This window comes from Myotis daubentonii, chromosome 6, assembly GCF_963259705.1.
Source record: "Myotis daubentonii chromosome 6, mMyoDau2.1, whole genome shotgun sequence".
Classification (NCBI taxonomy): domain Eukaryota; kingdom Metazoa; phylum Chordata; class Mammalia; order Chiroptera; family Vespertilionidae; genus Myotis; species Myotis daubentonii.
The window spans coordinates 92031951-92051143 of record NC_081845.1 but is presented as its reverse complement, the minus strand read 5'-3'; the positions used below and the strand labels follow the sequence as shown (position 1 = coordinate 92051143).

General features: G+C 55.6%; 1 protein-coding gene across 2 annotated transcripts in view; it reads left to right on the top strand.

Moving 5' to 3' along the window:
• RAB44 (RAB44, member RAS oncogene family) overlaps positions 1 to 11775 on the top strand; it is a 29830-nt gene extending 18055 nt beyond the window's left edge. The window contains exons 9-14 of one of the 2 annotated variants that reach the window (XM_059701837.1): positions 1243 to 1969; positions 4461 to 4542; positions 5563 to 5677; positions 6711 to 6812; positions 9101 to 9177; positions 11102 to 11775. In XM_059701837.1, coding sequence (XP_059557820.1) covers positions 1243 to 1969; positions 4461 to 4542; positions 5563 to 5677; positions 6711 to 6812; positions 9101 to 9177; positions 11102 to 11192 — 1194 coding nt within the window. In that variant the 3' untranslated portion in view covers positions 11193 to 11775. The remainder of the gene's footprint in view (positions 1 to 1242; positions 1970 to 4460; positions 4543 to 5562; positions 5678 to 6710; positions 6813 to 9100; positions 9178 to 11101) is intronic. The other variant, XM_059701838.1, reaches the window with a different exon arrangement.
• The last annotated feature ends 7418 nt before the right edge of the window (positions 11776 to 19193 follow it).

Below are 19193 nucleotides of genomic sequence, written 5' to 3'. Positions count from 1 at the left end.
CTGGCTGAGCCCTCAGAGGGTCTGGAGGGTGTACCTGAGGCTTCCCTGGCTGAGCCCTCAGAGGGTCTGGAGGGTGTGACTGAGGCTCCCCTGGCTGAGCCCTCAGAGGGTCTGGAGGGTGTGGGTCAGGCTCCCCTGGCTGAGTCCTCAGAGGGTCTGGAGGGTGTGACTGAGGCTCCCCTGACTGAGTCCTCAGAGGGTCTGGAGGGTGTGACTGAGGCTCCCCTGGCTGAGCCCTCAGAGGGTCTGGAGGGTGTAGCTGAGGCTCCCCTGGCTGAGCCCTCAGAGGGTCTGGAGGGTGTGGCTGAGGCTCCCCTGGCTGAGCCCTCAGAGAGTCTGGAGGGCGTAGCTCAGGCTCCCCTGGCTGAGCCCTCAGAGGGTCTGGAGGGTGTGGCTGAGGCTCCCCTGGCTGAGCCCTCAGAGGGTCTGGAGGCCGTAGCTCAGGCTCCCCTGGCTGAGTCCTCAGGGGGTCTGGAGGGTGTGACTGAGGCTCCCCTGGCTGAGCCCTCAGAGGGTCTGGAGGGCGTAGCTCAGGCTCCCCTGGCTGAGCCCTCAGAGAGTCTGGAGGGCGTAGCTCAGGCTCCCCTGGCTGAGCCCTCAGAGGGTCTGGAGGGTGTGGCTGAGGCTCCCCTGGCTGAGCCCTCAGAGGGTCTGGAGGGTGTGGGTCAGGCTCCCCTGGCTGAGCCCTCAGAGGGTCTGGAGGGTGTGGGTCAGGCTCCCCTGGCTGAGCCCTCAGAGTGTCTGGAGGGTGTAGGTGAGGCTTCCCTGACAGAGCCCTCAGAGGGTCTGGAGGGCGTAGCTCAGGCTCCCCTGGCTGAGCCCTCAGAGGGTCTGGAGGGTGTAGCTGAGGCTCCCCTGGCTGAGCCCTCAGAGGGTCTGGAGGCCGTAGCTCAGGCTCCCCTGGCTGAGCCCTCAGAGGGTCTGGAGGGTGTAGCTGAGGCTCCCCTGGCTGAGCCCTCAGAGGGTCTGGAGGGTGTAGCTGAGGCTCCCCTGGCTGAGCCCTCAGGGGGTCTGGAGGATGTGACTCAGGCTTCCCTGGCTGAGCCCTCAGAGGGTCTGGAGGGCGTAGCTCAGGCTCCCCTGGCTGAGCCCTCAGAGGGTCTGGAGGCCGTAGCTCAGGCTCCCCTGGCTGAGCCCTCAGAGGGTCTGGAGGGTGTACCTGAGGCTCCCCTGGCTGAGCCCTCAGAGGGTCTGGAGGGTGTAGCTGAGGCTTCCCTGGCTGAGTCCTCAGGGGATCTGGAGGCTGTGGCTGAGGCCCCCACAAAGGGAGTGGCGCTGCAGGGTGAGCTGGGCCCAGATGTGCTGGAGGGCCGTCCCGGGGGGCTAAGGGAAGCCCCTGATCAGGTCCAGCTCAGCAGGCTGCCTGCCCTCCGTCAGCAGAGTCTGGAGGAGGAACCCAGGGAGGAGGAGAGGAAGCAGGGGGGCCAGGGCAGGCCAGGCCTCAGTTCAGAGCAGCCCCCTGAGGCTCGGGGCCTGAGGACCGGGCCCTCAGAACGCCCCCAGCGACGTTCCCTGCCCGCCCCTCTCCCACCTGACACAGCGCAGGCTCAGGCTGAGGCAGAAGGCCCTGCTCCTGGAAGACCATCCCCTCCAAGGGACTCTCCCCCTCGGGGGCCTCAGCCTGGGGGTGGGGCAGGGCCCCAGCCGCCCACGAACACCCTGCCCAGCTCGGAGGCTACGCTGGAAGCCCAACCCAGGCCGCCACCCACAGCCGCTCAAGCGGAGGGAGACCAAGGCCCCCCACCACCCCGTGAGCCTCGGGCAGAGAACAGGCCTGAAGACACAGGAACAGACTCCGGGGAGGCTGGGCTGACCCCCTCCCCAGGGGGCCCCACGGGCAGCGAGGCTCCAGCCGACCCTGATTACATCTACCACATCATCTTCCTGGGAGACTCGAACGTGGGCAAAACATCCTTCTTGCACCTGCTGCACCAGGACACCTTCGCCTCTGGGCTGACAGCCACTGTGGGTAAGCGCCTATCCTGGCGGGGTAGGGGGGGTTGGGGGTGGGGGGGGGGGAGGGGGAGGCCCAGGCCCTGGCCAGCAAGCCCGAGCAGGCTGGAGTGAGCACCCCTGGGGAAACTGCAGTCTGTCCTGGCCCAGGCCCTGCTCTAGACAGACTTTATATGGGATGCTCTTACTATTTTACTAATCATCTCTAATTACAGGTAATTTGCTTTTCCTGCATTGATCAGATTAGCTTATAATGTGCCACATCAACAAAGCACCCTGCAATTTAGGTGCCAGTGCTGACTGATGGTGAAAACAAGCGAGTCCCACCCACATGGCTGCGGGGGAAGGCAGGGCTCGGCAGGGTCGCACAGGTTGGATGTAGTCAGGACTAGCCCCTGCCAGCCAGCCCAGCTCTGGGGGGAAGTTGCCTTGGGCAAGTTGAATGTTTTATCTAGAATGTGTTTGTGGGGTGTGATACGCTAGGAAGCTGGGTGCCTGAGTTCATGTCTCATCCTGCCACTTACTACCATATGAACTTGGACAAATGATTTGAGCCCCTTGAGGCCCCAAACCCTCACCTGCACAATGGGGACAGCGGGAGTGCTGGCTTGCTAGCGTGGTTGTAAGGATTAGCTCATTAGTACGCATCAAGCTGTTAGAATAATACCTGGCGCATCGTGCTAATCAATATTATTGTTATTGTTATTATTATAAGTATTAGATGATGTCTCACTCAGTGGCTCCTGCCAATGAAATGTCCCGGAGCACAAAGCTTCCTCTCCCTAGAACAGCGGTTCTCAACCTGTGGGTCGCGACCCCTTTGGCAGTCAAACGCCCCTTTCACAGGGGTCGCCGAAGACCATCCTGCATATCAGATATTTACATGACGATTCCTAACAGTAGCAACATTACAGTGATGAAGTAGCAGCGAAAATAATTTTATGGTTGGGTCACAACATGAGGAACTGTATTGAAAGGGCCAGAAGGTTGAGAACCACTGCCCTAGGACCGGGATGTGTGGCACTGGGTGCTGTGTCGGCCCACGGAAGGCCAGCGTTATGACCACTCGGGACAAAGAGGGAGTGAGCCGATCTTTGTCTGTCAGGGTGCACGTGACTGGGACCGTGTGGATAATGACAGCCCATGTCCAAGAGAGGCCCCAGGACAGGGTCTCAGGCTTTTCTCTGCTTAAGGATCCTCACCTGGGAGCCAGTTAACGCTGCAGCGTCCTGGGGAAGGGGACCCATGGCAGGTCCGGCCTGGGGTTGAGCAGGGTCGCAGGCCTGCAGGGCCACCCTTAGTGACCTCCTAAGCCAAGGGCACCTCCAATGCACCAGGCATCTTACAACAGCCGCCTCCCCCGTAATAACCGATTCTCCCCTCATTATCATGTAGTAAGAGGCTTCCAGAAAATTCCGTCAAGAAAACACAGATTGATGCCTTAGCCGGTTTGACTCAGGGATAGAGCGTCAGCCCATGGACGGAAGGGTCCTGTTTGATTCTGGTCAAGGGCACATACCTCGGTTGTAGCCTTGATCCCCGACCCTGGTCGGGGTGCATGCGGGAGGCAGCTACTCGATGTGTCTCTCTCACATCGATGTTTCTCTCTCTCTCTCTCTCTGTCTCTCCCCTTCCCTTCCACTCTCTCTAAAAATCAATGGAAAAAATATCATCAGGTGAGGATTAACAAATAAATAAATAAATAAATAAATAAAAAGAAGCCCTCTCCATCACCCCCACACACACCTGCTTTCCTTTGGGAAGTAGGGGTTGGCAGGAAGTTGTACCCCAAAGACTCCAAACTTCCCCGAGATTTCACTTACCTCCATATTTCCAAAAAGGGTCTGAAGCCAGGCAGGGGTGGGGCTGTAAAATCCAACGGGCTGGGGTCAGAGAGATGAGAATGAATAATGATAACAATTACCACCTCTCAGGCACCTCCCCCTCCCAGAATCTGGGCTAAACCTTGGACATAAGTCACTGACTCCTCCCAGCCGCCCTGTGCGGTGCGATGAGGAGGGAGGCTCAGAGAGGCCGGGTGACTTGCTTCAGGTCACACAGCAGGTACAGCGGCAGAGGGCAGACAACTCACAGCCCATCCGTCACCTCTGAAGTCAGCGCTCCTTCCGCGCCCCTGGCTGTCTGGTCGAAGGGAGGATGCAGGCCGTAACTGGGATATGAAACGAGAATTATAAAATAAAACAATGAAGCAGGTTTTCCTGAGTGGACTAAGGAACACACATCACTGTGTTCACAGAGGTCAAAACAACGCAAGGTTCCCTACGTGGGCACGGAGAGCGGCGGGGGCAGTGAGCCCGTGGCTGGGGGTCGGGGAAGGCTTCTTGGGAGACCTGGGCCCTTGAGTGTGGATGGGATTTGGGGAGCAGAGGGAAGGCCAGCAGCCGCAGGTTCCCGTCCCCTGAGGCCGAGGTTGGGCACTTGGGCCGGCCTTGGCTAGACGTGCTGGGTGGTGACTGGAGATAGGCCTCACCCTCTCTGTGCCCTAGGAGTGGATTTTCGGGTCAAAAACCTGCTGGTGGACAACAAGTACTATGCGCTGCAGCTCTGGGACACGGCTGGCCAGGAGAGGTAGGGCCCTGTCTCCACGGAGACCTGTGCGGAGCCTGGGTGCCGGGTGGAGGCAGCCCCGCCCAGAGGAGGCCAAGGTGGGCAAGAGGCCGCCCAGTGCAAAAGAGACATCACCCCCGGGGGAGTCAGGAGGTCGGGGAGGAGAGCAAAGGCCCAGTGGAGAAGACGGGGTGGCCCAGAGGCCGCTGGGCCTGGCCAGGCTTCTGTGAGGATGACCCCAGCTCGGCCCTCAGGGCCAGCGCCCGACCGCTATCCTGCAAACACTGGCCGTCCACTTGCCGGTTGGGCCACAGTGATCAGACTTTAAAGCACTTCTCTCTGCCCAGCGGTTTCACGTCTGGAAACTCATGCTTCCGGTAACTCACATGACGGTATCAAAGGGACCGAGGCTGTTCACAGCAGCGTTTATATTGCAAAGCACTGGACACAACCCAAATGCCATGGGTGGTGGCCAGCGAGACAGGCTGGGGTCTATCCACATGATAGAATATTATGAAGCCACAGAAAGGCCCAGGGCCCTCACTGTGGCCACAAGGGGAACACCTCCAACCCTTCTCTTGACTAGAAAAACCAGGCAGGGGTTCTGAATATGAATGAGTACAGTATGTGAGTGTTTCACACTGTACCGTGTTAACAAGGGCAAAGGGCAGGTGCGTGTGCGTGTGCACAGGTATGTGTCATGCATGTATATTTATGAATATGCATAAAGTGCCTCTGGGAAAATATTTAAGAAGCTGGTGACCCTGGCTGCCTCTGGAGAGGGGGACCGGGTGGCTGCAGAGTGGGGGTGGGAGACCTCTCACGGGGTGCCCTTTGGTACCTTTTGAACTTGAGCCATGAGAACTGTTAACTATGCACAGTAACCACAGTGTGAGAAGCCAGCATGTGCACACTCTGGTGGGAAGCAATGAGAAGCGGGAACGTTAATTCTCCCTCGTTGCCGATGGAGTGGCTGAGGCCTAGAGGGGCCGGGGCCGGGGTCAGCCCAGCAGGCCTGGCCTCACGCAGACTCCCGGGCAGGTACCACAGCATGACGCGGCAGCTGCTCCGGAAGGCTGATGGTGTGGTGCTCATGTATGACGTCACATCCCAGGAGAGCTTTGCCCACGTGCGCTACTGGCTGGACTGTCTCCAGGTGAGCAGGTGGTGGCGGAGGCTGGCCCCAGTTTCTGGAGTCAAGAGGGAACGTGTATCCTGCCCACTCTCCCTTTCTCCCGGGATTACAGTTGCTACAATAGACATGCAGGTGATGCAGCCCACGGAGGGCATGTGACTGGGTGGCCTGGGAGTCGCATCAGGGAGCCACAACCCACAGTACAGCTTCCAAAACGAACTTCTTCCTCTGTCCTAGAACATTTCTTTCTTACAGACCGCAGCTCTGCGGGGTCTCCTTAACCCCTGGGGATGATGCAATTCTCGCACCACTTTAGGCGGTACTTCCTCTGTCCACACATCTCTAGTTCTCTCCCCCATGTACTTAATTCATACATATATGCTGAAATTTTGCAGTATGTGCCAGCACAACAGAGGGATATGAAGGAAGACATGTAGCCTTCTTTCTAGGAGTTTCTAGTTGAAGAGATGCAAAAGAAGTAAGATAAGGTCAGAAACAAAGGCAGCTGGGCTCTGGGGTCAGACCGGACCCAACGATCCCACCCCAACTCAGTGACAGCCTCTCTGAACTTCACTTTCCCGGCTTCTCTCATAGACTTGTGAGGGTTAACTGACATCATCGCGTTCAGCACAGCACCTGGCAGATAGTAAGCACTCCGTAAATAAAATCTGTTGTTATTATTATCCATGAAACAATTAGGAAAAGAACCAAGACACCCTGTGTAAGTGAGCACTGGGCTGTTGAGCACAGGCAGGAAGAGAGGGGCATGGGTAGGATCAATCCATGAAGGCTGCCTGGGGGAGGGAGCTTTGAGGTTGGCCCTGGAAAATGGGTGACATGTTTGCAGGCAGATAGGAGGGGCAGCCTCACTGCAGATGGAGGGGAATTGCCTAGGTGGGAAAGTTGTGGAGTGAGGGTGACAGGGAAAGGTAGGTGTCTGTGCCGGGAAGAGGCATGCTGCCAGCTTCCCGGAGGTCAGGGCCACGTCCACCCAGGGCCTGGCACACAGCAGGCGCTCAACATGTGTGTCTGAGGGAATGTGCTCTGTGTGCAGGACGCGGCGGGTGTTGGAGTGGTCGTTCTTCTCCTGGGAAACAAGATGGACTGTGACGAGGAGCGGCAGGTGTCCACCGAGGCTGGGCAGCAACTGGCCCAGGTGAGCCCCTGAGTGTCGGTCTCTCCCCAGCCTGGACCGGGCAGACCCCTCCCTGGAGGACGGTGAGTAGGTCACCCTGGCCTGGGCATCCAAGAAGGCCCCATTGCCCGGCTGGCGTGGCTCAGTGGTTGATCATCGACCTATGAACCAGGAGGTCACGGTTTGATTCCCGGTCAAGGCACATGCTGGGGTTGCAGGCTTGATCCCCAGTGTGGAGCATGCAGGAGGCAGCCAGTCAATGATTCTCTCTCATCATTGATGTTTCTCTCTCTCTCTCTCTCTCTCTCTCTCTCTCTCTCTCTCTCTCTCTCTCTTCCTTCCTCTCTGAAATTAATAAAAAAAATATTTTTTTAGAGAGAAGGGCCCATTGATCATTTCTGCCCCTGCCCGGCCAAAGGCCAGGTCAGAGTGGACAGCAGCCTGGCCACCTCTGCCTCCCACCCAGCCCAGCCTTAGACCCAAACGCGAGTAATGGTGGGCACGGCATGGAACCTCACTGCTGAATTAGCAGATCCACACCCAATGCCCTGACCTACGTAAAAAATAGCTTCAGAGTAAAAAAGGTTTTAAAAGCTTCACTTAAAATTCCCGATCAAATCTTAATTTTATCTCTGGTCTCTAATTAACATAACGTTCCTTCTAATTTATTCTATTTTAAGACTCAAATTCTTCCCCAGGAAGATTAACATCAAAAGCCCCACCACCAGACAGTGGTTACTATTTATTTATGAATAGAAGTTGACTAGGTTCCAGAAAATCTGGAGAATAATAACGAAAACATAAAAAAAATAAAAACAAGCCACTCCTTGCCCCACCTCTGCCCCACCCCTGCCAGCATTCTCACACTGCGTCTCCCGTCCCTCCTGCTCCTGAGCTCATCGCTGTGGCGCCTGCGGGTGGGAATGTTTTTCTCTTAACTAAAAGTAGTAGCTCATCTCTCTGACACAGTAATTCCTCCTCTAGCAATTTACCCTAACAGAAATAACAACCCCTGGAGAAGAATGAGATGGCCCCCCATGTGCAAGGTGTAATCAGACATGCTTACGGGAGGATGGTCTTCACAGTGGTATTTACAAGGAAAAGCACCGGGCAGCAGCCGGTAGTTAAGCTGTGGAGTTCCTGTGAGAGGCTAGCATTTGCCGTCAGGAGCCCTGCCCCGGGGACAATAGTGAAGGGTGTGGAAGAAGTGCTTCCACCATAATGTGACGTCAGAACAGCAGCTGCAAATCTGGGTACAGGTTGGGTCGACCCCTATGAGATTGCTGATATCTGACTGTTTGGAGCCTACAAGACAGCAGTTTCGTTGGCTTAATCTGATGGTATAATGACATTTAGCCCCCACCCCAATAAAAGGGTTATATAAAACAGAATGGAAATATACACTGAGTGGCCAGATTATTATGACCACCCCATCAGTACTTCGTTGGGCCACCTTTCTTCTTCAATACTGCGGTGATTCTTCTTGGCATTGACTCCACGAGATGTTGAAAGGTGATGCGAGGAATCTGACACCATGCCTGATGAATAGCACTGTCCAGTTCTGGGAGATTTGATGGTTGTGGAACCAGCTGCCTGATGGCTTTTAACTTTGTCCCGCAAATGCTCAATTGGATTGCGATCTGGTGATTGTGGGGGCCACCTAAGCAAGGTAAAGTCTCCCTCATGTTCTTGAAACCACTCCTGCACAATAAGAGCACTGTGGCATGGCACATTGTCTTGTTGGAAGAAGCCATCTCCATTGGGATACGCCATCAACATGATAGGATGAACTTGGTCAGCAAGGATACTTATTATGTTGTGCTATTCAGACGTTTGTAATGATCTGGCCCTCTAGCAACTTCCGCGCGAAATTATAGCTAATTTGCCTACAAACGTCAGGTGGTCATAATAATCTGGCCACTCAGTGTCTATGCCAACAGGAGTGGTTTATATTTTGTACTTTTTTATGCTGTCTTTTCTAATATTTCCCCCAATTAAATATTATTGAAATAAACAACATAACTAACCATTTAAAAACATCACAGACATTTCTCCAAGTCAGGACATAGGCTGTAGGCTGTTTCCAGGGTGTCACTGACACCTGCCCAGCCAGGGGGGAAGGGGCAGTGGGCAGGGGGGCGAGGCTGGGGACCTTGGAGACACGGAGATGGGGCTGCCTCGCCCTCTGTGGTTGGCCTAGGGACCGACTGGGCGGGACTCTGCCTGGGGCCAGGCTGTTGGGGGTGGGCTGCCTCCTGGACTCCAGTGGTCTCCGCCAGGGCACCCACACCCGTCTGTCTGGCCTGCAGGAGCTGGGGCTCTCCTTTGGAGAATGCAGCGCGGCCCTGGGTCACAACATCCTGGAGCCCATGGTGAACCTGGCCAGGTGAGTGCCCCCGATTCCCACCCTGAACCCTGGGCAGCCCTCAGCCAGCTTGGGCGGGAAGCACCTCGGAAACCACAGGGCTCCCCAGTGTGGAGAGAGCGCTGTGTGCAGAGCTGCCAGCGCTACCAGCCCACTAGCTGCTTCACCTCCCAGAGCCACATCTGGTCTCTGAGCCTCAGTTTACTCATTGGCAAGGTGTTCCCAACCTTCTAGTGACTCCCACTGGATTTAGAATACAATGCCTCACGCATCCTGCATTGTCTCCAGGGCCATCTCCCTGCACACACACACACACACACACACACATATACACATACACACAGAGACACACACACATACACACGCATATACACACAGACACACACAGACACACACATACACATATACACATACACACACAGAGAGACACACACAGACACACACATATACACACAGACACACACAGACACACACATACACATATACACACACATACACACATATACACACACATACACACACATATACACAGAGACACACACATACACATATACACATATACACACACATACACACATATATACACACAGAGAGACACACACACACATACACACACAGACACACAGACACACACACATATACACACACAGACACACACAGAGACACACACACATATACACACACAGAGACACACACATACACACACAGACACACACACATATACACACACACAGAGAGACACACAGACACAGACACACACACACACAGACACACACACACACACACAGCTTCAGCCCCTCAGGGGGCCCTCCCTGACCGCCCCCTCCCACCACTATGCTGGACTCAGGTCTCTGTCCTTCGAAGCCCTTGGGGACAAATTAGAATTACACGTGCATTTGTCTGTTTTCTCCTTGCCCCGCTGCCTCCTCCCGCCCCAGGCGATAGGTCCTGGAGGCCATGGCTCTGTCTATTTGTTTAGCCCCTCCCCCCACACCTGGGACCTGGCAAATGCTGGGTGCTCGATAAATGAGTGAAGGAATCAGCGGCAGGAGTATCAGACCAGATGACCTCTAAGCCCCTTCTCTGACAAAGTGACTACAGCGACTTGCTAATCTGTAACCCGGGCAGCCTGATGCCCTCCGGCCAGAAACGCGCCATGGCTTCCCTTTGCTCTCGGATGGCAGCCCGTTGAGTCCAGGCCCACAGAACCCGAGCCTGGCTGCCTCTGAGGCTTCCTCTGGCCATTCCGTCCTCAGCTCTGGGATTTAGCAAAGGGCCCAGCACATAGCAAATATATTGTGTGTTGTAGTTTTTAAAATATATTTTTATTGGTTTCAGAGAGGAAGGGAGAGGGAGAGAGAGACAGAAACATCAATGATGAGAGAGAATCATTGATCGGCCGTAAACATATTATGAATGAATGAATGAGTGAATGAACACGAATGGGCATTTTTTGCTTTCTCAACCCCGAAGTTCTCTCTTAACACGGAGCCTTCGCCCTCTCCCCGGATTCTACCCCTTTTCTGCTGGCAAACCTTTGTCCACTGCTGCGTCTCAGCCGGACACTGCCTCCTTCCTCCCTAATCCCCCAGGACCTGCTGTGAAGTCCCCCTGGGCGCTTCGCTATCCGGGTCCTGATCCACGGGTCTCCTCCGCCTCCCTCACTACCCAAGGCCAGGACACGCTGGCGTCACTGTCACAGTCGGAGTCCCTGGCACAGAGCCCGGCACGTAGCAGGCTGGAAAGAACGCCAGAAAAGGGACGGAACCCACCGTCTCCATGGCCCCGTGTTTCCGGTGCCTGTGGCATGTAGGGCAGGGGCAGAGCCGGGAGGAGAGAGGCAGCTCAGGGGCCCAGCTCCCCGGTCCCCCAGCTGCACCCACGGGTCCCTCCCTGCGGCCCCGGGAGCTGAGAGAGAGGACTGACGCTGGGGGTGGTCGTGCAGGTCGCTCAAGAGGCAAGAAGACCTCCTGAAGGGCTCACTGGTGGAGGTGGCCCCGCAGAGGCCGCCGAAGAAAGCTGGCTGCTGCTCCTGACCGGCTGGCCTGGCGGGGGGACGCCCCCCCCCCCCCCGGCTCCCGGTCCCGCCTGCCTGGACAGCAGCATCGGAGGCCCAGCTCGGACGATCCAGAGAATCCTCCCGGGCCAGGGCTCGGATCCCAGGGCCGGGGCTGCACTAGCGCTGCCCTTCGCTCCAGCTCCCGGAAGGAGGACTTTGCTGAGCAAATAACCTTGGGGTGGGCGACTCTTTAAAGAAAGGAAAAGTCTAGGCCAGTGGTCGGCAAACTCATTAGCCAACAGAGCCAAATAGCTACAGTACAACGACTGAAATTTCTTTTGAGAGCCAAATTTTTTAAACTTAAACTAGATAGGTAGGTACATTGTTATTAACTTAATTAGGGTGCTCCTCAGGCTTAGGAAGAGCCACACTCAAGGGGCCAAAGAGCCGCATGTGGCTCGCGAGCCGCAGTTTGCCGCCACGGGTCTAGAGAAACCGCTTAAGGAAAATACACCACAATATTAGCCACCCACCTCTGGGCAGTAAAATTATAGGGTGCATGTGGGGGCGGTATCTTCCTTTTATACGCGTTTGTCTTTTTGGGTCTTCTACGGTGACTGGGTGTTCCTATATAGTCAGAAATAAAAATGCATGTTCGGGGGGGGAAGAAACTGTTCAAGGGTGTTGCTGTGGTGCTGATTCCTAACCGCCATGGCCCGTAATGACAAAGTCCTCTGCTCGTTAAAGCCGTCCCCTGTTCCGCGCTCACGTAGCTGTTTGCAGGCTTGGCGTTTCCTCCGAGAAGAATGGATTCCTGGGAAGAGCAATGTCCTCATGGTCCCTGATAGCCACCCCCCCCCCTTTTCCCTGAGCCCCAGCCCTTTCCACAAGATCTGCCCCTAAGGGCTCGCATTCGGGATCCTGCCCCTGCCCCAAGGCCAGGGGCCCCCTGGTGCAGCCCTCTGCCCCGAGGCATCAACCTCTGGATGCCCCGGAGGCACAGCTGGGGTGTGAGGGGGGCCAGGGGGCAGCTGGGGAGACTGGCTTGATCGGGTAGAGCATCTGTGGGAGTTCCCACAGTCTTCCCCACTGGCCTCCTGGCAGGGTCTTCCGCCCGGGTTGGCTATCTCCTGCCATCTGCTTGCTGCCGCTGTTCTGTCTCCCCCGCCTGGTAACCACAGCAATGCTCACGGCGCTGCGGGCAGCGGGCAGGGCACCGAGCTGGTACTTTGCGATCAGTCGGTGAATTCCTCAGCTGAATCAGAGGAAACCCCAGTTTCACAGAGAGACAAGCACAGACACTTCGAGAGACAGCGGCACCGAGAGAGGAGAAAGCAGCGGCGCCTTCCTGCTGTTTAATCACCATCCCCGCCTGCCCCGTCCTGCTGCTCCATTCTGCAAGGGAGGCCTCAGGTCAGCCACAGAGGCACAGAAGCCGAAGCCAGGTGACACTTGGCAAGAGGTGAGGTGGAGAAATCCAGGCATCAGAAGCCGCCACGCTTGGACCAGTTGCCCTTGAGGGACCTCTTTCGACCTCTAGCCTGTGTGCAGGCGGATTCTGTGGCCCAGCCTGTTCTGTCACCGGCCCTCGCTGATCCTCTCCCACCGCAGTGTTGTCCCCCCCGCGCCCCCCCCCCCGCCTCCCCGCCCCGCCTGGGTCCTCTGAGTCAGCCCACCGGCCGGCCTGCCACTCTGAGCAATCTCTAGGCCAGTGATGGCGAACCTTTTGAGCTCAGCGTGTCAGCATTTTGAAAAACCCTAACTTAACTCTGGTGCCGTGTCACATATAGAAATGTTTTGATCTTTGCAACCATAGTAAAACAAAGACCTATATTTTTGATATTTATTTTATATATTTAAACGCCATTTAACAAAGAAAAATCAACCAAAAAAATGAGTTCGCGTGTCACCTGACACGCGTGTCATAGGTTCGCCATCACTGGTCTAGGCTGTAGTGCTCAGAGCAAGACACACAAGACCCGGGCTGTAGTGAGGGATGCCTGGCCCTGGACAGGGGTGGGCAAGTCCTGCTCTGGCTAATGGCTCCTTCTCTGGGGTCCAGTGTGCTGGCAGATCTGTCCTGAGGGTCAGTGAGCTAAGGAGGCAGGCAGGGTGTGACTCCTGGGGGGCCAAGAGAGCAGACAGAGCCCCATCCTTTGGGGGACCCAGTGCACAAGTGGCCCGGGCCTGCCCCTCCTCTCTCGGCTCTGCCCCGGCTCAGGCAGCTGCCTGGAGCTCCCTAGAGATGGTGCTGGAAGGGCCTGCACTCCTGCCCGGAACCCCCTTGGCTTCCTCTGCTGGGTCCAGCTTCTGTGCAGAGCACACTGTGGAGGCCTGGCCTCCCGGTGTCACAGGCTCCAAGTCAGCGAGCCGAGCCCAGCAGCCCCGGAGCAGCACGAGGCAGGGGGGACAGCAGCAGGAGGGACACTGCGGGGACAGCAGCAGGAGGGACGCTGCGGGGACAGCAGCAGGGGGACGCTGCGGGGACAGCAGCAGGAGGGACGCTGCGGGGACAGCAGCAGGAGGGACGCTGCGGGGACTGCAGAGTGGACTCTCAGACAAGCCGTGAGCTCTCAGTGCATGTCAGCCAAGGGGGCTCAGGTCACAGCTTAGCTTGAGGCTGATTAAGGAAAGAAGGGTGGGCCCCTGCCCGTGTGGCTCAGTTGGCTGAGCATCGTCCCGTTCACCGAAGGGCTGCTGGTTCGATTCCCAGTCAGGCACACATCTAGGTTTTGGGTTCAATCCCCAGTCGGGGTGCATGTGGAAGGCAACCAATCAGTGCTCCTTTCTCACAATGCTTCTCTCTTTCTCCCCGCCCCTCTCTCTAAAACTCAATAAAAATTAATTTTTAAAAAATAAAGAAAAGGAGGGTAGGACCAAGCAGGTTCTTAGGCAGGCTCTGCAGGGGGCTCGGGGACCTGCAGCCCTGCTCTGAGCCAGCTGGAGAGGTCTCCAGCCCTGTCCTCACTGGAGGAGAAGGGGGTGGGAACTGGAATGAGGACCCCACTGCGCTGTCTTGTTGTTGCTGGATCCCCAGCACCTGGCCCAGGGTTGACACTCGGGAAATATTTATTTGTTGAGTTACGGGCTAGCCTCTCCCACTGCAGGTGGGAGGGCATCCATCCTGCCCTGTAAGGCAGCAGGTGGCGACATCAGCCGTGGGCTGACTCTGGGTCTACACCCCATCTCCCAGGCTGAGTCCCTCAGCCAGGCGCCCCCCCGCCCTCAGCACGTGGGTGGAGTGGGGGGAGGAGGGAGATAACAGCTGGGATGCAGCACCCCCACCCCAACCGCAGAGGCTCTAAGTGGCTGCCAAAGCCCAGACCAGTAAATCGTGTCTCTGGGGGTAGGACCCGTGCAGTAGTATTTTCAAAGCCTCAGGTGCCTCCAATGTGCAGGCAATTTGGGGACCATGGTCAGGACTTGACGCCTTTTCAAAGCTCTGGGCATCCACTTTCATACTTGAACCTCAGGTTAAAATATCCCTGTTTCAAGGTCAAGGTCTTTTTGCTTAAAAAAGCATACATCTTCTCCATCTCCATCTCCATCTCCATCTCCATCTCTCTCTCTCTTCATCTCCATCTCCATCTCCATCTCCACCTCCACCTCCACCTCCATCTCTCCATCTCCATCTCCATCTCCATCTCTGCCGGGGTCCAGCCCCAGCAGGTCCAGGGGTCCCCAAAGGCGTGGACGGAGTCGGCGAAGAAGGAATGACACGAAGACAGCATTCAGTTGATCAACAGCCTTGCCAGGACCTCTAGCCAAGTTCTGGTCAGGATCTCCAGCAAAGGACGCCAGATGCTGGGGTCCAACCCCAGCAGGTCCAGGGGTCCCCAAAGGTGTGGACGGAGTCGGCGAAGACTATCCACCCTCTTCCTACGGTGGAGTCCTATCCGTCCCGAGTGCAGGGCGCTTACCTAGGGGTCCCTGTTCGGGCGCCAGATGCTGGGGTCCAACCCCAGCAGGTCCAGTTCTGGTTAGGATCTCCAGCCAGGTTTTGTGTCCATGTTCTCTTGCTAGGTTCTCCAGCCAGGTTCTCCAGGTTCTCCAGCCAGGTTCTGCAGCCATGTTCCCTCGCTAGGTTCTCCAGCCAGGTTCTGTCCAGGTTCTCCAGCCAGGTTCTGTAGCCATGTTCCCTAGCTAAGTTCTCCAGCCAGGTTCTGTCCAGGTTCTCCAGCCAGGTTCTGTAGCCATGTTCCCTCGCTAGGTTCTCCAGCCAGGTTCTGTCCAGGTTCTCCAGCCAGGTTCAGTCACCAGGTTCTAGTCAGGTTCTCTTGCCATGTTCTATCCAGGTTCTGTAGCCAGGTTCTGTCTCTAGGTTCTTCAGCCAGGTTCTCTCGCTAGGTTCTGTCTCTAGGTTCTGTGTTCAGTTTCTGTCCAGGATCTTTTGCCATGTTCTCTCGCTAGGTTCTGTCTCTAGGTTCTGTGTCCAGTTTCTGTCCAGGATCTTTTGCCATGTTCTCTCCAGCGAAGTTCTTCTGTCTCTAGGTTCTGTGTAGGTTCTGTGTCTAGGTTCTGTGTCTGGGTTCTGTGTCCTGTTGTCTTATTATATCTGTATTTATACCAGTTGATTCCAATCCTATCAATCTCTATTCCAAAGGTTAGGGCGTTTCTTATCTCCATTCCAGGGAGTAAAGATTATGTAGCTTAAGCATGATTGTTCGTAGTTAAAGTGATTAATTACCCGCCTGGCACTTAGTTAAGGGGTTTTATTCCCTCCCTAACTTCAGGGGAAAATCCCTACCTGGGGAAACAACCTTTCTCAGAGAGGTGACCTTGGTTAAAACACATAGTGCCAAGAAGGTGACCAACATATTAAGAACAGTATGCCATGTATGCCAGGTCCCTTGAAACAGCAAGGATGGACCGGCTCCCGGCACATCTCCATCTCCATCTCCATCTCCATCTCCATCTCTATCTCTCTTCATCTCCATCTCTATCTCTATCCATATTTATCAGATTCCATTTGTACTCAATGAAGACATTTTAGAAATAAGAAATTAAAAAGAAAAAAATGAAAGTTACCTGAATCTCGCCCTTTAGTGACAGTTACTGTTGACATCGATTTATTTTCCTTATTTCCTCACTTCCTACAGAGGAAACGGAGGTAGAGAAGCACGAGGTGACTTCCCAAGGTCCTGCAACTCCCAAGGAGCAGAGTCAGGCTGGGACCCCGGGCGCTGGCGGAGCCGTCCCACCAGGTTGCTGTGCGGTCTAAAGGGCTAATGCATGTCAGGGCGACCCCTGTACGCAGGGGTCTGTGGAAAGAGTGGGGCTCAACAGGGGGAAGAGGGAGGCGGCCTGCGGGCTGGTTTCTATGCATCCTTACGGGTCCGGAGCAGAACAGAGCCCAATGCCACGGTCACTGCCAGGCTCACAGCCTCACCTGAGTGACGACTTTACCAGGCTCTTAGGCCTCAGCCTGCTGGTGGGGCTGCTGGCCAATGGGCTCATGCTGCTGGTGGTGGGCCAGGGCTCAGGTACTCCCACCCGACCCTGCCTGCTCCTCACCCTAACAGCCTCTCCCTCCTCTGCCTGCCCTCCCCCAGCTGTCACACACAAACCTCTCAGCCCAATAAGGGAACACAAATACGGTCAACCACGGAGCCATGAATCTGGGCCTGTGAATTTTGAATACCCTCCTTTCTTCTCTGTGGTTCTCTTTCCCACATGGCTGGGGTAGGGGCCCCTTTCAAGGCCCTTCCTTCTCTCCAGAGCAAATAGAGGCCTCCATCTCTCCTCCCCTGTATCTACACACTCTCTCTGGCCTCCTGAGAGCAAGTCTCAGGCTAGTGTGTTGGCTTGGGAACCAGGGATATTGTCTCCACTGAAATTCCCAGACAACTTGGTCTGCTTGGTAATAGTGCTACAGCTAAGCACACACACCCGCACATGTGCGCGCGCACACACACTGACTCCACGGTCAAAAACACTGGGTTGAACCAAGTCAAACTGGTCTCTTTGCTGCAGGACTTATCAGAGCCTTGAATACCCTAAAGCAGTGGTCGGCAAACTGCGGCCCCTTGAGTGTGGCTCTTCCACAAAATACCACGTGCGGGCGCGCACGTACAGTTTGATTGAAACTTCGTGGCCACACTCAAGGGGCCAAAGAGCCGCATGTGGCTTGCGAGCCGCAGTTTGCCGACCACTGCCCTAAAGGCCACTTGGATTTTCTGAGAGGTGCTCAGAGCTGGCAGCCTCCTAAAATCCATGCTAGGAAACCAGTGTCCCATGGAACACACCCTGGGAAAGAGCCCAGCAGAGGAGTTAAGTGTTGAGCACAGTAAAGATGCTCTCGGCACCCTGAGGCCATGGCTCTGAGCCTCAGTTCCCCTGCCAGGTGCGCATCTCCTCCAAAGCGCCCAAGGAGAGGTAAAATGGGCCTCTGGTTATGGGAACGCCCCTCTACCCGAGCTGTGACCCCGCCCGGTTCCCAACCAAGCATATAGGAACGCAAGTCAGAGGAACAGCTAATTACAGGGACAGCCAGGATGAGCTACATTACTACGAGATCCTAAGAAGTGAACAAGTCCCGCACTTTGGTAGAATTCGTACCAAACTTCTTGTGATGTGCAGATCGGGAACGGCTCTCTGGAGGCCTAACCTGAGAGCAGACTGGTCCCCGGCGGCCTTGGGGATTTATACGTGGAGAGGGACAAGGAGGAAAAGGTGCCTGTCTGTACCTACAGCGCAGCAGGTCCTGTGCCCTGCACACGTTCCCTGTGTGCATATCTACAGATCACCCGTCGGGCCACACCCTAACCCTGGGAGGGAGGAGCGATGGTGCCATTGCACGGAGGAGCAGTAACTCATCCTGGCACATGGCCTGTGAGTGGTCCTCGGTGCCCACAGACCCTGGCCCCGCCCACGGGCTTGGCCTCAGGACCCCAGGGAGGAGGAGGCCCTTGCCCGCTGCTCCGAGCAAGGCAGCGGCCTGAGGGTGCAACTGTGTGAGTCAGGGTCCCCGCCCTGAGTGGGGCCTCGCACTAACGCTCAGTCAATAGCTGTTGAAGGATGAGTGAATGAATGATCAAGTGCAGTAAAGTGACTCACTTGTTTTACTTTACTTATTTTTAAGATAGAGCTACGATCTGGGGGAAGGGGACATGTTAATGTCTAAGTAAAGTCCTTGTTGTTTTTTGTTTGTTTTCCCACTTGTTTTAGAGAACAATCTGGTCATGTTACCTCTTTCACCTCCGGTGAGAGTCACGCTGAGGCCTCACCATGGGTCCTGTTCTTCAGCTCCCTGACCGGGTCTCCTACCCTAGCCCTCCTACTGCAGCTCCAACCACACTGGCCGCCTTGCTGTCCTCCAAACGCACCAGCAGGCTCCCGCCTCAGGGCCTTTGCACCTGCTGTTCCCCTTGCCTCCCTCTCTCATTTCTTTAGGACTCACTTCAACTGCACCTCCTCAGAGAGGCCCTCACTGACCACTTCATCTAAAATATCACCCTGGCCCTGGCTAGTTTGGCTCAGTGGATAGAGCCTCAGCCTGTGGACGGAAGGGTCCCGGGTTCGATTCCGCTCAAGGGCATGTACCTAGCTTGCAGATTCGATCCCTGGCCCTGGTCAGGGCGCATGCAGGAGGCAACCAGTCGATGTGTCTCTCTCACAGTGATGCTTCTCTCTCTGTGTCTCTCCCCGTCCCTTCCACTCTCTCTAAAAATCAATGGAAAAATATCCTCCGGTGAGGATTAATAAAATAAAAGATCATCCTGTTACTCTCTCTCCCCTTATTCTCTCAAAATTTTGTTTGTAACTTATCACCACCCGAAATTACGTTGCCTGCCTATGTGTTTGTGTGCTTACGACATTTCCTGTCCTATCTGTGTCTGTTGTAAGCTCCATGCGGAGACGGGGTCTGTGCTTGGTTCACTGCTGCATCCCAGTGCTCAGCACAGACCCCGGCACGTACCAGCTGCTCGATAAATCCTTGTTGAACAAAAGAATGAAAGAGAGAGAGAGACGAGAACCTGGACTCTGTCACACAGCAACCCCTGTGCTATTTGTCTCGGGAGAAAGGAAAACAAGGAAC